The sequence below is a fragment of the Scleropages formosus genome, chromosome 7 (genome assembly GCF_900964775.1).
Source record: "Scleropages formosus chromosome 7, fSclFor1.1, whole genome shotgun sequence".
NCBI classification, from domain to species: domain Eukaryota; kingdom Metazoa; phylum Chordata; class Actinopteri; order Osteoglossiformes; family Osteoglossidae; genus Scleropages; species Scleropages formosus.
Window position 1 is genome coordinate 14564326 of NC_041812.1, and position 17892 is coordinate 14582217.

Sequence of the window (17892 nt, forward strand, 5' to 3'; positions counted from 1 at the left end):
GATCATATGGATCCGAAATTTACAGGTTCGAATCCCATCTGCTGCTATAGTATAGTGACTTTGAGCGCGGTAGTTACCCTGTATTTCTTCAGTACAAATGATCGAACTGTAGAATTTTGAAGATCATGTCATGATGCGTTGCATTGCATCTGACTTTGGAGAAAAGTCATGTTTGTTAAGTGGACGTATGGTAAACATAAATGAATGTCAATTTTCAGGGTCAGAAACGCATAAAAAATGACAAATATTTTTTAGTAATATTAAATACTTTATTTTCTTTGTGTGTGTGTAGATATATATGTTTGTATGTATGTAATCTGTATGGAGACGTACAGTATGACCACGCCCTTCTCATGAATATATGGAGCGCGCGTGCCGGTGCTACCGCTGCACGAACGGAAGCGGAAAGGCCCCTGTGACAGTTCTGCACCTTGTGGTTTGTAAGGATTTATATTCATACATAGTAATTGATATTTTAAAACATCGCTGGAAAAAAAAATCAGCTGTTTAAACCGAATATTTTAGCAATATACATTAGATGTTACGTAACGTCATTCATTACGTGGGCGAACCAAACACATTTCGATGCGTATATCTCGGCTAAATGTATCGGTGCTTGGCTTGGCTTGTGTCGCGTGTGACTTTGACTGTGGAATATTATAGGCAGCGGTTTCATTCACGTTTTCCACAATCCGCACATTTCCATAACCCCTGAGTACCCGTGAAGGGTTACAACACTGGTGAAACGCCCGGTTAATAAATGTGGACAGTAATTTACGGTGATCTGCGAATGCGTTGTTTTCATTTGAAATACGCCCTGTGTTATTTTTGTCCTTCACTGCCAGCATCACTGGAGTGTAGAGTGTTCGTGCGCGTGCGGTTACTGTGTATTTCTGTAGCTGGAGGAGGACAGGCGGTGGGGAAACGTGTCTTCGCTGTATTCGCGGCGCTGTCCGTTCAGGTAGAGGCCGTGCGTCTCTCTGCGCCCCGACTCACATCAACGGTATGTAAACACACACCTGACCTGGCTGGTCAGACCTGGGTATCGTGACAGTAGTACGTGGCACCCTGGGCAAAACGTGACAGTTTTCGTTTTCTGTCTAGCTGTTTTTTAGGCAGCGACGGTACCGTGTCGTACAGGGCTGCGCGGTGCTCCAGCAAAGCTGTGCAAATTGCAATCGCGCATGATGATCGTCCGAAGGCGAAATCAAATGTTCCATTCACCATTGCCGCGATACATGATGATAATATGATAATATTCTCCGTCCGAGTCCTACGTCGTGGCGGATGTAGGTCCGAACATTTCTATGATCCGATATGATTTTCAGCCTCGTTAAAATCATGCGCGGGAGAGCCCATTTCTATTTTTATCAGGAGTGATAAAAACTTTACTGGGGAAAAAAAAAAAGAAATTATTCAGACAAAACATGGTGGTTACGTAGGGTTAGGAACCAGGAACCAGGGACCGGTACAGATGGCAGATGGCGCCGATGTCCCGGGCCGTGTGTCGTGTGCACAGTGCAGCAGTCGCCGGAACCCGTTCAAATACAGTGTGAAGAGAGACGATATTTACATTTACATTTACATTTACATTTATTTATTTAGCAGACGCTTTTCTCCAAAGCAACTTCCAATGGATGCTATGTAGTGTTACCAGGCCACACACCAGGCTTATTCACCAAGGTGACTTACACTGCTAGATACACTACTTACACTGGATCACTCATCCAATCATCAGTGGAACACACTCTCTCTCTCTGTCACTCACACACTCTGGGGGAACCTGAACAGCATGGCTTTGGATTGTGGGAGGAAACCAGAGCACCCAGAAGAAACCCATGGAGACACGGGGAGAACGTGCAAACTCTACACAGACTGAGCGGGGATTGAACCCATGTCCTCTCGTACTACCCAGGCGACAGGAGCGACGTGTGACGACTTCCGTTGCTTCAGTTCACATGCAATACAGTTGCTGTTACTGTGTGACTATAATTCTTACGGGGGGGTGCAGTGGCGCAGTGGGTTGGACCACAGTCCTGTTCTCTGGTGGGTCTGGGGTTCGAGTCCCGCTTGGGGTGCCTTGCGGCGGACTGGCATCCCGTCCTGGGTGTGTCCCCTCCCCCTCTGGCCTTATGCCCTGTGTTGCCGGGTAGGCTCCGGTTCCCCGGGACAAGCGGTTCTGACAATGTGTGTGTGTGTGTATAATTCTTACGTTACTGTGACTGTTACTAGCCATAACGTGAAATAATTATGTTGGCTACAGCTGTACATTTAATCAAGTATGCGATATAGCTATTTTATGCAAGTTAATGCTGACTGGCGGGAATGAACATCCAGTTACAGTAATGCCCAACAAAGGTAATGCGTTCCCCAAAAACCAGTTTGTGCGGTCAGTTCTCATAACTCGAAGATGTAATTAGTTTCTTTAAATGTTGAAAAACTCCATGCGTTTCCAAGAACCTAAAATCGACACCCATTTATGGTAAAAATCACCAAATCACATTGAAATGCACACAGTTAAATACACACATCTCACACACACACACACACACACACACACACACACACACATCATCTGAACCGCCTGTCCCATACGGGATTGCAGGGAGCCAGAGCCTAACCCGGCAACTCAGGGCGTAAGGCCGGAGGGGGAGGGGACACACCCAGGACGGGACGCCAGTCCGTCGCAAGGCACCCCAAGCGGGACTCGAGCCCCAGACCCACTGGAGACCAGGACCCGGTCCAACCCACTGCACCACTGCGCCCCCCCCACAGTTAAATAGTTTACCTTATTTATCAATCATAAGACAATATAACCAGGCAGTTTCCTTTCTTCACTGATTTCTTTATAACACTGCTTCACTGGGGACCTGCGCTCCTTCGGTGCTTTCGTGGCCTTGCGCACTATACCCTGTACACTGTACACTTTACCCTGTACACTGCATTCTGTACACTGTACACAAACGCTTGCAAACAAACATGCTTTAATTAATTACATATAAAGAAGGCAGGGCAGTAAACAAGTTGACAAGGTGTCTCTGGGCTGCGTGATGGGATGTGGGTTCGATCCCTGTTCAGTCTTTGTGGAGCCTGCATATTCTCCTCCTATTTGTGTGGGTTTCCTCAAAAACACATCTGTTTCAGGCAAATTGGCTCTGTTTTTTTTTTATTTATTTATTCTGTGTGTATGTGTGTGTGTTCCTAAAAATCTGTTCATGAGGTGAACAAATGGATACAGAATTAGCGGTTTCCATTTGTCACAGGAAAGTTTATAATCCATTCCTTTTAGATTAATAAAGAATTAATAAAAATTCAAGGCTTTCAAAAGATTGTTCATGTTGTCAAAATATTTGCTCCTATTGTCAAATTTCAAGCTTCCTATGACTGAAATGGTTGTGTAATGAATATTCTGGTAGCAGAGTGCAAGTTGCTTGCAAATTCTCCAGTTTGAAACACTGTACCATATATGTACCCTGTACCCACTTAAGACATTAATACATTTGAATAGCTTTTCTGTAATATATACTTGTGGTCATTAGACTGAAATGGAATATCAAAAAGCAGATTTGCAGTAGAGCACACAATGGACATTATTTATTGATGAGAACTTTGTGTACAAGGTGATTTATATTAGGAAATATGTTAGTTTGTTCTATATGAACTTTGCATCTTATAATTCTCATTGCAACCTGTTCTCTCATGCCCTCTCACTCATGCCCCATGTTGCATGAGTCCCCTCCACATCTACAGATGTGTTCCCAGTGATCTGGTGTCTCCAAATTGGTTATATTGAGTGCATGGTTGCGTTGTTCTCGTTGTGCGATGGACTGGCATCCTGTCCAGAGTCTACCTTGCCCCATGCTTTATGATTCAGGCGTAGGCTGTGGACCACCAAGGCTCTACGTTCAGATGAGTGGTTATTGATAATGGATGGATGGATGGGTTACATTGGCAAGTGGAAAACGGTGGAACTTTGTAAAGCAACACCTTTGCGCTATTTAATTCATTGTAAAATTAAAGTAGAATTTATAAAATATTTTTATCTCAGTAGTAAGTAATTTCCTGGATTAATTTTATTTTTAAATAGATTGACTTTTGTTTAAACATAATTTAGAAAGTGTGTGTGCATTTATGTGTATTTCTTTTGGATGCACACTATTTCTTCCTGAATAATACCAGTGCTAAGGTCTTGGAATTTGTAGAGGCTGTGTTTTCAGGAATCTAACTAGTCTTTAATGGTTTGCAATGTCAACAGCGTCCCCGTAACCCAGTTTTCCGGAGCAGTGCGTAGTCAACCAGTAGTCATGTCCACATCATCGTTACGCCGTCAGATGAAGAACATTGTCCACAACTTTTCTGAGGCAGAGATCAAGGTGAGATATTTGCCTTCCTTTTCTACCATCTTCTTAACATTCCTGCTTTGTTGACTATTGTCTTGTGTCTGTCTATTTCTTCATGTTTTTTTAAATTTATATTTCAAATTCAATTATTGACTTTTTCAGTAAATTCCATGGCTCGGTCAAAAATGCCAAATAATTGATCCCTCATTATCTCGGTAAACAGCTCGTTACAATACTGACACAGACCATATGTACAAAAAATTAGGATATAAGTGCAAATCTTCAGGGAGTAAAGTAATTTTTTAGTGAAGAAGACAAGGAAGGAAAAGAAGAAAAAAGACAAGGCAAGAAGTGAGGAAAGCTGATTGACTCAACATTAATATAAGGGAATTTACAATGTTTTTGTCACGCCATATTGTCAAGTATCAGTATTTGTGTTTTCAAGAAGAAACGACTGTTGTGGTCAATGCAGGATTTAGTCTACTCATTCACCTTTCCTCCTTCTGTCCTTAGGTGAGGGAGGCAACCTCTAATGATCCATGGGGACCATCCAGCTCTCTGATGTCTGATATCTCAGACTTGACCTACAATGTAGTAGCATTCTCTGAGATTATGAGTATGGTCTGGAAGCGCCTTAATGACCATGGCAAGAACTGGAGGCATGTTTATAAGGTCAGTGGCTAGTAGGAAAATGTAGGGGTTGTAGCATTTTCATTTTTCCTATTGTAGGTGTTAAAATCTTTGTGGAATACTTCTGCTACAAAGTATATCCAGAACTTTCATGAGTGATGTTGAGAGTTCCGGTGAAGTGTGAAATAGCAAGAAATTTGGTGTTGAGCATTATTTGTGTCTTAACCATTTATATTTTCATTTCTGTTAGTGTTCCCAGTGTATAACCTTAAAAGACCAAAAAAGCTAGAAATAATAATTGTTGTTAACTGGCTCCTTTGAGAGGGGGGCGCAGTGGCACAGTGGGTTGGACCGGGTCCTGCTCTCCAGTGGGTCTGGGGTTCGGGTCCCGCTTGGGGTGCCTTGCGACGGACTGGCGTCCCGTCCTGGGTGTGTCCCTTACGCCCTGTGTTACTGGGTAGGCTCTGGTTCCCCGCGACCCCGTATGGGACAAGCGGTTTAGAAAATGTGTGTGTGTGTGTGTGTGTGTGTGTGTGTGTGTGTGTGTGTGGCTCCTTTGATTATATTCAGTGCTTTTCTTTGTAATAGAGCTGGTATGATCTTAATACTTTCTTGGACTGCAGTACTCCTCGCTATTCCAAATTCATTAATTGTTTTTTGTCTTTTTATCATTGGTGGTCATTTCCAACAAAATAAGCAGTTTTGGTCTCGGAAAAATGAGCATGGCATATTCAGTTTTGCCTTCCCTTAGGATTTTTGAATGCAAACAAATGGAATCATGTTGATGTTTTTTTAATTTAATGTTTGAAGGTGGAGGGGGGTGCGGTGGCGCAGTGGGTTGGACCGCAGTCCTGCTCTCCAGTGGGTCTGGGGTTCAAGTCCCGCTTGGGGTGCCTTGCGGTGGACTGGCGTCCCGCCCTGGGTGTGTCCCCTTCCCCCTCCGGCCTTACGCCCTGTGTTGCCGGGTAGGCTCCGGTTCCCCGTGACCCCGTAAGGGACAAGCGGTTCTGAAAATGTGTGTGTGTGTGTGTGTGTGTTTGAAGGTGTACACTGCAGTTGTACGTGTTGCTGGTTCCTAGTTTGTGGGTTCGGTTGTGAATTCAAATCTTTCTTGGTGTGTGTGGAGTTTGCATGTTTACATGGGTTTCCTCCAGGGGTTTCAGTTTTGTTCCCCAGTCCAAAGACATGCAGTGTAGGTGAACTGGTGCCTGTAAATTGCCCTTAGTGTATATATGTGTGAGGGAATGTGTGTGTTTGCTCTGGGATGGACTACTATCTAGGATATGCCAGTCCAGGACATACCCTGCCTTGTCCTCTATGCCTCCAGGATAGGCTCAGGCCACCACAATTCTGCACTGGAGAAGCAGTGATTGATAATGGTTGAATAGATTTTAACTATTGGAGTTTGCATGTTCTCCCCATGTCTGCATGGGTTTCCTCCCACAGTCCAAAGACATACTGTTCAGGTTCCCCCATAGTGTGTGAGTGTCATGGAGTGAGTATGTTTCACTGATGCATGGATGAGTAACCCCTTGTAAGTAGTGTATCTAGTAGTGTAGTCACCTTGGTGAATAAGGGGTGTGGACTAGTAACATTACATAGTAACCATTGTAAGTTGCTTTGGAGAAAAGAATGTGCTAAGTGAATAAATGTAAATGTAAATGTAAACTATTAATAATGAATTAGTAATATAGATTTATCAAGTTTTAAAATGGCTGCAAAGTCACTAGAATTTTGTAAATGGAAGTGTTGCAACTTGAGTGACTAACATATAAATCTCTTAAATTTTTATTCCATATAAACAGTAAAGAATGTTTATTATACCTGAGTTTGTTTAATTTTACATTTAATCTGTGCCTTCATTTGCATTTCATTTTACCCAGTTGTTGCCTTTGTACATTAATACAGCCTTTGGGTTGCATTCAAGACAGCTTTATATTTTTGCTGTTAAGCATCCAAAATTGATAAGTTCATTATCATTTTTTGTGAAGCAATTATAAAACGTACATTATTTCCTAAAATTATTACACCTTTTTACCAGCTTTATTCCTAGTTATTTCCGTAAATTAAATAACACTGGTAAAAGTCAAATGCCTAGTGTGGAGGATGTCATGAAGTCTTATAGAAGCCAGTTTAAATGAAATGTTTTAATAATAAAGTTGTAAATGGGTGAGATTCCCAAAGGTTAACATCAAAATGCAGGATGATTCCTGATCTCTATCTATCTATCTATCTATCTATCTATCTATCTATCTATCTATCTATCTATCTATCTAGCTGAGCTTCCATTCCATTCTTCCCTGACTACAGGCCCTGATGCTGCTGGACTACATGGTAAAGACTGGCTCTGATCGTGTGGCCCAACAGTGCCGGGAAAATATCTATGTCATCCAGACACTCATGGACTTCCAGTACATAGACAAAGATGGCAAGGATCAGGTTTGGCCTCATGCATGCCCATGTATACATCCCTTAGACAGGAGAAGAAGGATTGCTCTGATACATGTTTCTTATTGATAAATACCAGACTGATCTTTTCACGTGGCTTAGGAATTTAATTTTTTAAATGAGACATATTAAATCCTGTGCATAAGTATACTTTAAGGGAATGTGAAGCTCCTTTTTAAATCCTTTTTAAATGTTTAAATGTGCTCTAAATGTGCTTGATAATAAAACATTTTTTTAATTATTTTTGTCCGGGGTTCTGTCAGCAGGTTATTTGTTACCTCAGTGCTCCCTATTTCCTGACAGTAGTTTAAACTTGGTCATTAATCCTTATTGTCTAGCAAATGTCATCTTTGTTGTACATCTCGGTTAGAAACACCGCAGTGGCTTGTGCAGCTCTCCATAATGTGGTCATCAGTCCGGATGAGGCGTGTCTCCTTCTGAGTTAATTTAACTAGGAGTTAAAGAGCTGACTGACAGCCCTCTGACTTCAGCATTAATGCCGTACCCTGTATTCGTGGTCATGAAAAGATCATTTAATGGATTTGTATGTTTTTTTTAAGTGGGTTAAGTGTGAGAATTATTTTGTGCTTCATAGAATGAGTATGATTGTTTATAAAACTGAGAGCAAGGGAATGTATTGTGTTTTTTAACATATGAATAGTCCATTAATACCATGAAATCACCCTGTTCCATGAATTCCTGTTGTGAGGTGACTGAAATTCCACATACATAATGCAAGAAAAAACTGGTTTCTGGATGAAATATATGCCACTCAGAATTAATTAAAATACAAAAATTTAAATCCTTTCTTTCAAGATAATAACACCAAAATATTTTGTATTGATAATAAAACTAGCATTTCCTGCTTGCCTTTTAATGTTATATTTTCATTCATTTCTTCATTGTCAATAAATCTTAACGCATGGTTGCGGAAGCCCAGAGTCAGACATTTTGATAATTTTGCCACCGGATGTTTATCATATAAAGAAATGAAGTTCCAAAAAGCACTGCTTATGTGTTTCACTCTGCAAAGCATGCAGACACTGTGCTGTTAGTGGGGCCTTGTGAGATTACTAACAAATGTTTAACGTTAGATTATCTTCATTGGATTTCAAGATTCAGGCTTTAGTTACACTAGTGGAAGGATTTCATGTCATTAAAGCTATTTATATGTTTTAAATAACTGTAGCGAATCCACGTAACAGCACAAGAACATCAGGAACAATGGACAGCAGCCAAAAAAACATTACTTTTTTATTTTTGGAAAAAATTCTTAAAAAAGGTTAATGAAAATACAAAAATGAAAAATTCACAAAATAGGCACTAAATCAATAAAAAAATGTGTAAGTGCATATGTACCTGTGTACGCAGAAACATTTGCAAAGCGCACCTTCACAAGAGCCGTGCTTATAGACCTGTTGATCCGCTCTGTGACAGGTCGAGGGGACAAACCAATATACAACTAGCTGAGGAGAGTAGTGAAGCGCCTTTTATTTACACAAGTCGGGTGGGTGACTCTGCCAGTTTTTAGGTGACGAGGACAGGAAAGAAAATGGAGCGAATTGTGGCCGACGTTGAGGTGGCACTGAGAATCTTGTCTGTGCTGTCGGCCACGTTGTGACTCCACCGTCCCTTGGCGGAAAGCCAACTCACCACGGCTCGAGGGCTTCACTTTCGTTGTCAGTGTCCTTGTCGGAATCTGACGGTGAATCCGTTCTTGGATCGGATCTGCGGACCCCTGTGAGTGCGAAATAAGGACACTCTTGTTCTGTCGTTGGGGTAACTGGTATTGTAGTAGTTAGAGCTGCTGCCTTTGGACCCAAAGATTGCAGATTTGAATCTCAGCTCTGGCTCTAGTACCCTTGAGCAAAGTACTTACGGTAAATTGTTCCAGTAAAATTACCCAGCTGTATAAATGGGTAAATAATTTAAGTAGCTTAACATTGCAAGTCGCCTGGAGAAAAGTGTCAGCAAATGAGTAAACGTTGTCCAACCCCAAGTCTCTTTCTTAGCATTTCCTAACGAGGGAATTGTGTTCAGGTATGTTTACTTGAGACGGCTCCCAGTGCTGGACCAATCGTCCCCGCAGGGAGCTGTCCACAGTGCTGAATGATCGGCAACCCTGTGTCACAACTGTCAAATCATTCCGTATTTTAACATCATCAAGATTATCTTCATCACCATTATCTGCATCAACAACACCTGGGAACCAAGTCGTGAACAGAGCACTGTCCTAAATTATGCAGCAAGCCTTCTTTTTTGAGGCGATCCTCGTAACATACTTGCACAATCTCCTCACGTGTCCGTTCTCCTGTATTTGAACCTTTAAATCGGTTCCAATAAAGTGGGATTTTAGCTGAATGCTTTCAGAGCTGGAGGGTGCGATGGTGTGGCGGGTTTTGCCAGGGCCTACTCTCTGGTCAGTCTGGGGTTCGAGTTCTGCTTGGGGTGCCTTGCGATGGACTGGCGTCCCGTCCTGGGTGTGTCCCCTCCCCCTCCAGCCTTGCACCCTGTGTTGCTGAGTTAGGCTCCGCCTCGTCGCGACCTTGCTTGGGACAAGCAGTTTCAGCCAGTGTGTGTGTGTACTTTCAGGACTAATACCTGCCCAATGAGCTGTAATTCCATTCTCCTGTCTGACCAAATGTCTACTGTGACAGACACTTTATCCACATGTACCAGCTGGTCTTTTAGTTTAGTTTTCCTTCTGTAATCAAGCTTCCCGTTTTTGCAATAATGGTTTTAAGTGGAGAGTGCTTGCTGGCCAGTGCTGAAAGAAAATGGTGAAAAAGCTTATTTTCGATTATGGATAATGATATGTTGCAATTTATATAGGTCAAACATTATTGTGTCTGTGATTGCTGTTTGTGGATTTGCTCTGATGTGTGTTTGTTATTGTTAAATAGCAGAGACTGATCTTTTTAGTGCATAGTTTAGGTTGTAGACAGTCCTGGAGTAAACTGAGTAATTAGTGGCTGCTGAGGATCACTGATAACCTTGCTGTTTAGATGTTCTTCATGTCTGCAACTGAGAAATTTTAAATAAGAGAACACAGTTTTGAAATTCTGTCTAAAGCTGAAGCGTGAAAATAGCGTACATAGCGTCCAATAATCCCATTGTAAAATTGAATTTAATGATTCTAAGATTGTAAATGATTACGTTTATGTACTGTATACATATACAAGGACTTCAGGTCAGGAACAATTTTACTTAAAGCTGAAAAAAGAAATAGAAATGTTAACATTTTGCAAATTAAGAAGACTTCCCATGCCTGTATGCACAGTGCAAAAGCTGGAGAATGCAGTCGTGCTCTGGGTTACATTCTAGCACTTTGTGGTTTTGCCTATTTACTCACATGCTCCAGCTTCTTCATCTGTTTTGCACTGTTTTGAAACTCACATTGTACAAATACTTCAGTTAGTGAACAATCGTATATTGCTTTGGAGAAAAGTATCTGCAAAATGAATCAGTGTAAATTTGTTGCAAAAAATAAATGCTATCTTGTGTAGGGATTGAATGTGAGAGAGAAAGCAAAACACCTAGTGACACTGCTGAAAGATGAGGACAAACTACAAGAAGAGAGGACCCTTGCTCTCAAAACCAAAGAGAAGATGGCCCAGACTACTAATAGTAAGAAAATGTTCTTTGTGCCTTTCTGTAATTATCTATCATTTTTCAAATTATTGAAATATGAGACTTTCAGTATTGCTAAATAAGCAATTTCCCAAACTGTATTTTACAATGTTTCCCCTTGTTAAAGGCATGATCTGATCTGGTTTTATCTGGAAGCAATTAGAGTGTTTGTGTTGAAAGTGAATGTAAATTTGTTGTACAGTGTTTGTGTTTACATTGAAATGAAAATGTTTTACAGGATGTGTTTTGATGAACTACTTGTCTTGGCTTTTAGTAGTAAGCATACCAATTCTATCTTTACTAGAGATATTAATTTGGAATCTTTTAATCTGTGTTTTCCTACTTGTTTTAAGATAACATGCCATACTCCTTTTACTATATTTCACTATGTACCAAAAAGTGACATCTATTATGGGGATGTATGGGGACTATGATGGGATTCTAAAGGTCAACACAACACAAAGCTCATTTTGTTCAAATAGTTCCAATCAAACAAAAACAAAAGGATAGGTGCAGTTAGTAACAAGATATTAACTTTTCTTTGAAATTTTCAGTTGTTTTTAGGAAGTAATACTTCCATTAACATTTTGCAATTTTTTTATTTAGCAGATGCTTTTCTTCAACGCGATGTCCAACTCAGAGTAAACAAAAGTTCATTTCACCAACAGATGGAGAAATATGGATAAAGACACAGTCAAAGTGCAGTCACTTCGTCCAAAACCACAGGTTTTGCGGCACGCATTTTACAAGTAGCTGCGCATAGAATTGAAATAAAACTGTAGAATTGACTATGAGCCCACTTGTCACAATCTACTGGCAAATTTATGGAGTAATGAACAAACTGTGCGTGACTTGGCTTGGAGTTAGTGAGGAGCTCTGCAATGTCAAGTGGCTCCAGCACTTGAGCACTTTGTAAGTTAAGAGCAGTATCTTGAAGCCGCATCTATACGTGATGTGTAGAAGAAGGCTGACTTCATCCTGTTTACCTCCCACCTCTCACTTGACCCTCTGGCCCTGGATCACCCTACGGGCTACTCCTACCAAGTCCCTCTGTCACACCCCTCATCCCTCTGACAAAGGAAGAGACACAAACCTGCTCATCTCTCCATAGTGGGAATATTCACTTTTCTCCCTCTCTTCCTTCCTTATCTGTCCTAGTTTGAATTCCAAGTTGTTTCTATTACTGCCCTAACCACGCTCGTAGTGGTCATTCTTTATCACCCTCCTGGCTGCTTCCAGGATGACCTTGATATCTTGTTGAGTTCTTCCCCAAAACACAATACTCAAATAATCCTCCTTGGTGACATCAACTTGCATGTTGAAGACATTCAAGCAACCAGCTTTCTGTCACATCTACAGTGACCTCTCTCTGTCTGCTACTCACAAGGCAGACAGTCATCTGAACCTTGTCTTCTCTAGAAACATGGTCATGTTTTTTACTATTTCTACTATGTCCTTTAAGCCCAGCACCAACAGTGCTACCCCTTTCCTTCCTCCACACCCTCTGTCAAGTTCTGCTGTAATTTAAAATATAATCAAAATGTTTTTCATCATAGGGTCGCAGTGATACTAGTAAAGTCCCGAAGTCAAACATTCACTCCATCAGTGGTCAAAACTATTCTCTTTCCTCAATTATGCAATGGAACCAAATGTAAAAATCTACTCAGCATTACAATAGAGAACAACATTGCAGCTCTCTGAATCAGTGGTGTTCAGATACTAATGTTAAAATTAAATACAGTTTCAAAATTGCTATTGTTCCTTATGTCAGTTGCAGACAGTGAGTACACAACAGATAATCTTCCATTTTTCTTTCCTGCTTCACTCCAGTTGGCTCCTCAACTCCTACACTTGGCCTAGGAAGGGGAAGATCAGGAGGGGAACTACTAGAAGGTGGGCTCTCACTGTTAAGCTCTCTCACCAAGAATTCAGGAGGTGGGCTAAAGACAGATCAGGAGTGGAAGAAGAACACTGATGAGGAGGATGTGCAGATGAAAGCAAGAAGCAAAGAGGAAGTGGAACAGGTAATACAGTCCTCAAATTATTAATTTGGGAATTGACTATAATTTGGTTAGTCAAATTGTTATAGTTATATTTATTTATGCTATTGCACTCAATAATCACACATTGTTCCTCACCTTTATTAATTGTGGCTCTACAACTCTTATGGGTGAATTGGAGTGTTCAGTTACAGTAGCTGATGAGCAAAGTGATGTAAACATAGCAACAAACCTCTTGAAAATAATTTAGGTAATTTTTTTTTACTATACTTATTAAGGATGTGGAATTGAAATCTGGAGGTGTTTCAAGTTCTGCTCTAACCCCTCTAACCACCCATGAAAAAATTATCTACACTGAGTTGCTCCTATGAATTACCCAACAGTACACAATAGTAAAAAGTATAATTTGCTTTGGATACAGCTATACAATGTAATAATAAATAATGACCTCATGCTTGCCTTCCTGTCATTAAGCAGTTTTCTTGCAGTTTGCCTGATGATCTTATTACTGTGCCCTGTTTCTTTTTCTCAAAGATGCATATGTGTGAAAATGTATGCCTTGGGTATAATGAAAAGATATAAACCCACAGATATAAATATCAACCTTATGTAATATCATGTAATATCCATGAGTAGGAATAACTAATAGTGTCTGCTATTTGTAAATTACAAATACACTTAACCCCAATTAAAAACATTGAAAACAATTAAAAACATTGGAAAATAATTGTCAAAAAGGTTTGTTTTTTACAGTCTATAAAGCATTTTTGAATCATGCTTGTAGTGGTGTGGGTGGACTGGCTTGACAAAGAGTCTAAGGCTATATGTTTCATTTAAATAAATGAATAACAAGAAAATTAAAGCACAGGGTGTTTCACAGTCTCTCTCGTCAAGCTGCTTGGTGCAATTTTCAGATGTGGTCCCAGGTTATTGCACTAGACCAAGTGTCACAGGCCCAAACCTGATGCTGCAGACCATATCAGTGACAATTTGGACTGGCTAACGATAAATGATGTTAAGAATCTCAGACCAGATAGGAGTCCAGTCCATTCCAGTAATTGTTGCACTATGAGGATGTCACCTCTGTGTGCATATGTATCTGATAGGTGTGTCTGTTTAAGGGCTGTCACCAGAAACTGCAGATAGAATTTGAGCAGAGCCATGTGAAAAAGTGTAGTACAAAGGAGTTTAGCACTGTTGTCACTATTAAGACACTCACTCTTTTCACACTTCTAGGACATTGTTAAGTCTTCAGATTTTAACTTTTGCCTTTTTCTTCCTGTTCCTCAGCCTTCCTTAACGGAGCAAGGAGCTGTTGACCCTTGGGTTGAGGCTGGGTCCACCACTGCTCCACCCACCAGCTGTGACCCCTGGGGAGGGGATGGGAACCTCTCTGCTCCACCAAACACCTCTGATCCCTGGGGTGGTGATGGAAACCTCTCTGCTCCATCCAACATTTCTGACCCCTGGGGAGGTGATGAGAATACCACTGCTCCACCCAGCACCGCCGATCCCTGGGGTGGGAATGGGGCATCTAATGCGCCGTCTGCTAGTTCTGATCCCTGGCAAGATGGTGGAATGTCCACTGCTGCACCCAACACCTCTGATCCCTGGGGAGGGAATGGGACATCTAATCCTCTGTCTGCTAGCTCTGATCCCTGGAAAGATGATGGGATGTCCACTGCTGCACCCACCAGCTCAGACCCCTGGGGAGGAAATGTGACTTCCACATCCCCACCTGTTACTTGTGACCCCTGGGGAGGGAATAATACTTCCACATCTTCACCTGCTGCTTCTGACCCCTGGGGAGGGGATGGGACAACCCCTGCTCTGCCCCCCAGCAATGACCCCTGGGAATCCACTAGTAAGTGAGATACAAAACAAGCACAGAAACTGAAATATATGCCCCATTGTCCTTGACCGCAACCTTGTGATACTGGCTGTCTTTGAGAGCATTCCGACTGTCTTTAAAGCATGCTAAGTATGATTGGCTACTTTTCCACATTTTACATTTACATTTATTTATTTAGCAGATGCTTTTCTCCAAAGCAATGTACATCTCAGCAAAAATACAATTTGTGCATTACATTAAGAGAAAGAGACATAGCTGCAGACGTGATTAAGTAAACCTACTTTGTTACTTTCCACTTGATGCACTGATGTTCATCCCTTGAGTAGGTGCATAAAACGCAGGATAGATGAATCCTGATAACCTCCTACCAAAACTTTTTTTTCTAATAAGGTACACAAACAATCACATACAATGCCAGAGTAGCGGCAGTGTAAAGTGTGCTGACTATACTCTTCCGCTGCCTTCCAGGTGACATGGACCTCAGCAAAACCTCAGCAACTGACATGCAAGGTGGAGACAAAGCACAGGGTTCTGCGCCCTTTGACATGTCACCCCTAGGAACCGCTCTCCCAACCAATAAAACACCAGAATCATTTCTTGGACCAAATGCAGCACTGGTGGACCTGAGCTCTTTGTCCTCTGAGCAAAAATCAAAACAGTCATCCCCTCCTTCCAGTTCCACATCTTCTGTAGCAAACCCCATAATGCAGCCACAGAGTAAGGAGGGATAGGAGAAAGAAAACTGAGTGGAAAACTAAACATGGTTACTGCAGCAGTGATGTTGTTGTGTTCTGATATAGTCTATTATTTCCCTGTATTCAATTACTCTGTAAATAATCTGTAGTAATGTTGACATCAACACCACTGATGATTATTCCTCTGCTTTTTCTATATTTTCTCTCTTTCATTCCCTCTTACCCTGTTCCTTCCTATTCACCTGTATTTTTGGCACTTCTTTGCCTCATGCATGGCATTTGCCGTAGGTATCAAAATACCAGCATTAATCTTTTTAAGAGATGGCAACCAGCACTTCCCTTGAGCTAATTAATCTTGTCTATAATTTCAGTGCCACTTAAGCCACATGCAGAGGAGAAGGATGGACCCTCTTAACCAAGGGTTCATGCCAGAGGAACACACCTTGGTTAAAAAGAACCCTCTTAACCAAGGTGTGTTCCTCTAGTATGAAACTGATACATAGTGATAACATAATAAGACAAAGGTTATTCATGCAGTACTCTAAGAATGGATCTGTGGATGCCTTATGGTTGGATTCATCTCAAGACTTTGTCAGGGGCTATCAGTCTCATAGGTACAGAAGTCTCAAAACAGTTCCAACTGATGCTGAATGGGAATGAATGGAGACCAGGTAATGGAGCAAAGACTACCAAAAGCATGATCCTTCTTTGTTCAAAAGAAGCTAATCACTAGCATCCCAAACCTAATGCAGCACTATACATAAAGACAATGGATGTGTTCAATGTGCGTGCAGCTGTGTTTGTGTCGGGGAAAGATGTTAAATTTTTAACTTCCATGTGAATTTGGCTGTTTCTGGAACAGAATTCAGAAAGAGTTATACTAAGCTTATCAATTTGTACATAAATGTGATTATGTTGTCACTACTGTGTATTCATTCCTCATAAGAGTTCAGAGAACAATCAGCGATGCTGTGAGATTAAAAATGGATCCTGCTCTTTTAGGGAAAAGTAGAGATATCTGGATGGTATAGACTGTAGTCTACAGTGCATTGGACTGAAGAAGTCACAGTAGCATGTCTACCACTACTGGGTACAGACTATTGACAGCTGATATGCTGTAATTTAAAAAGTTAAATAAATTATTTATGTAATTAAGTATGTATTACCTTTGTAGAGGTTTAAAAAAAATCTTATTGTATGAAAAAGTTTAAAAGTCTGTGTGAAATTAACTTCTATTGTGTGTATGTCATTTGGGGTGCAAATCTCTATTTCCCTCTGTAATTAAAATTATACAGGACAGGAGTCCAGGAGTGTTTGTTTTTCTTCCGTTTTATTTCTTTTCTGCAGGAATAACAGTGAATTAGGTATAATAGACAAGATTTAATTGTCTTTAGTTTCTTCTTCTCCAAAATATATATTTCCACATCCATCTTATGTATTTTTCACATTTGTTCACTTTTTTCCAAAGCAATGTACAACAGATTATACAAAAGTGCATTTCACAACAGCCTGTGGGTTTTAAGAGCAGACACACAACTGTCAAAAAGAGGGGGTTCAGTAGCTCTGGAAGTAGAAAGAACATACAGCCTTTTGGCAAACTCCAGCCAAAATATCATGAGATTTTTTCAATGGTGATTTTCCCATAAAGCTGTGACTGGTGAGGCACCCGGCCAACAGCTGTTCTGTGCAGTCTCTTCCAAAAGCTTGTTACTTCTGTGGAGTTATCATAGGTCTCTTGGTGGTCTCCCTCACCGGTTCCCTCCGTGTCAGTCAGTTTTTGAGAACAGTCTGCTCTACGCACATTTAGAGCTGTGCCACATTCTTTCCACTTTTAATAATTGATGTAACTCTACTCCAAGGGATAGTCAGTGACTTGCATATTTTCCTGTATCCATCCTGACTGGTACTTTTCAGTAACCTTGTCATGGAGTTGTTTGCCATGTTCCTTTGTCTTTGTGCTCTAGTTTTTGCTAGGAAATTAACTTACCAGCAACTGGACCTTCCAGATACAGGTGTATGTATACTACAATCGCTAGAAAATCCTTGACTGCATACAGGTAATCTCCTTTTAACTAATTATTTAACTTCCTAGACCAACTGGCTGCACTAGTGATTATTTAGGTGTATCATAGTAAAGGGGGTGAATGCAATTTCTACAGATTTGGTTTCACTTTGACATTTCAGGGTCTTTTTCTGATGATCGGTATCAAACAGCCTATTTAAATCCACTACGATTCAGTGCTGTAAAACAATAAAACATGTAAAAGTTCAAGTGGGTGGATACTTTTAATAGACAC

At 40.9% G+C, this 17892-nt stretch overlaps 1 protein-coding gene across 3 annotated transcripts; it reads left to right on the top strand.

Annotated features, from left to right (window-relative positions):
- Positions 1-350: 350 nt before the first annotated feature.
- On the top strand, positions 351-17048 carry LOC108926599 (epsin-1-like). Of its 3 annotated transcripts, none has more exons than XM_018739365.1 (8): positions 351-440; positions 4256-4373; positions 4854-5012; positions 7281-7409; positions 10925-11045; positions 12879-13072; positions 14339-14912; positions 15369-17048. In XM_018739365.1, exons 2-8 carry the CDS (start codon positions 4305-4307, stop codon positions 15629-15631), a joined length of 1509 nt encoding a protein of 502 aa, XP_018594881.1. In that variant the 5' UTR covers positions 351-440; positions 4256-4304; the 3' UTR covers positions 15632-17048. The 3 variants fall into 3 exon arrangements, with proteins under 3 accessions (XP_018594881.1, XP_018594882.1, XP_018594883.1); XM_018739366.1 differs by having other exon boundaries at positions 351-436; XM_018739367.2 differs by lacking the exon at positions 351-440 and adding an exon at positions 895-1003.
- Positions 17049-17892: the final 844 nt, after the last annotated feature.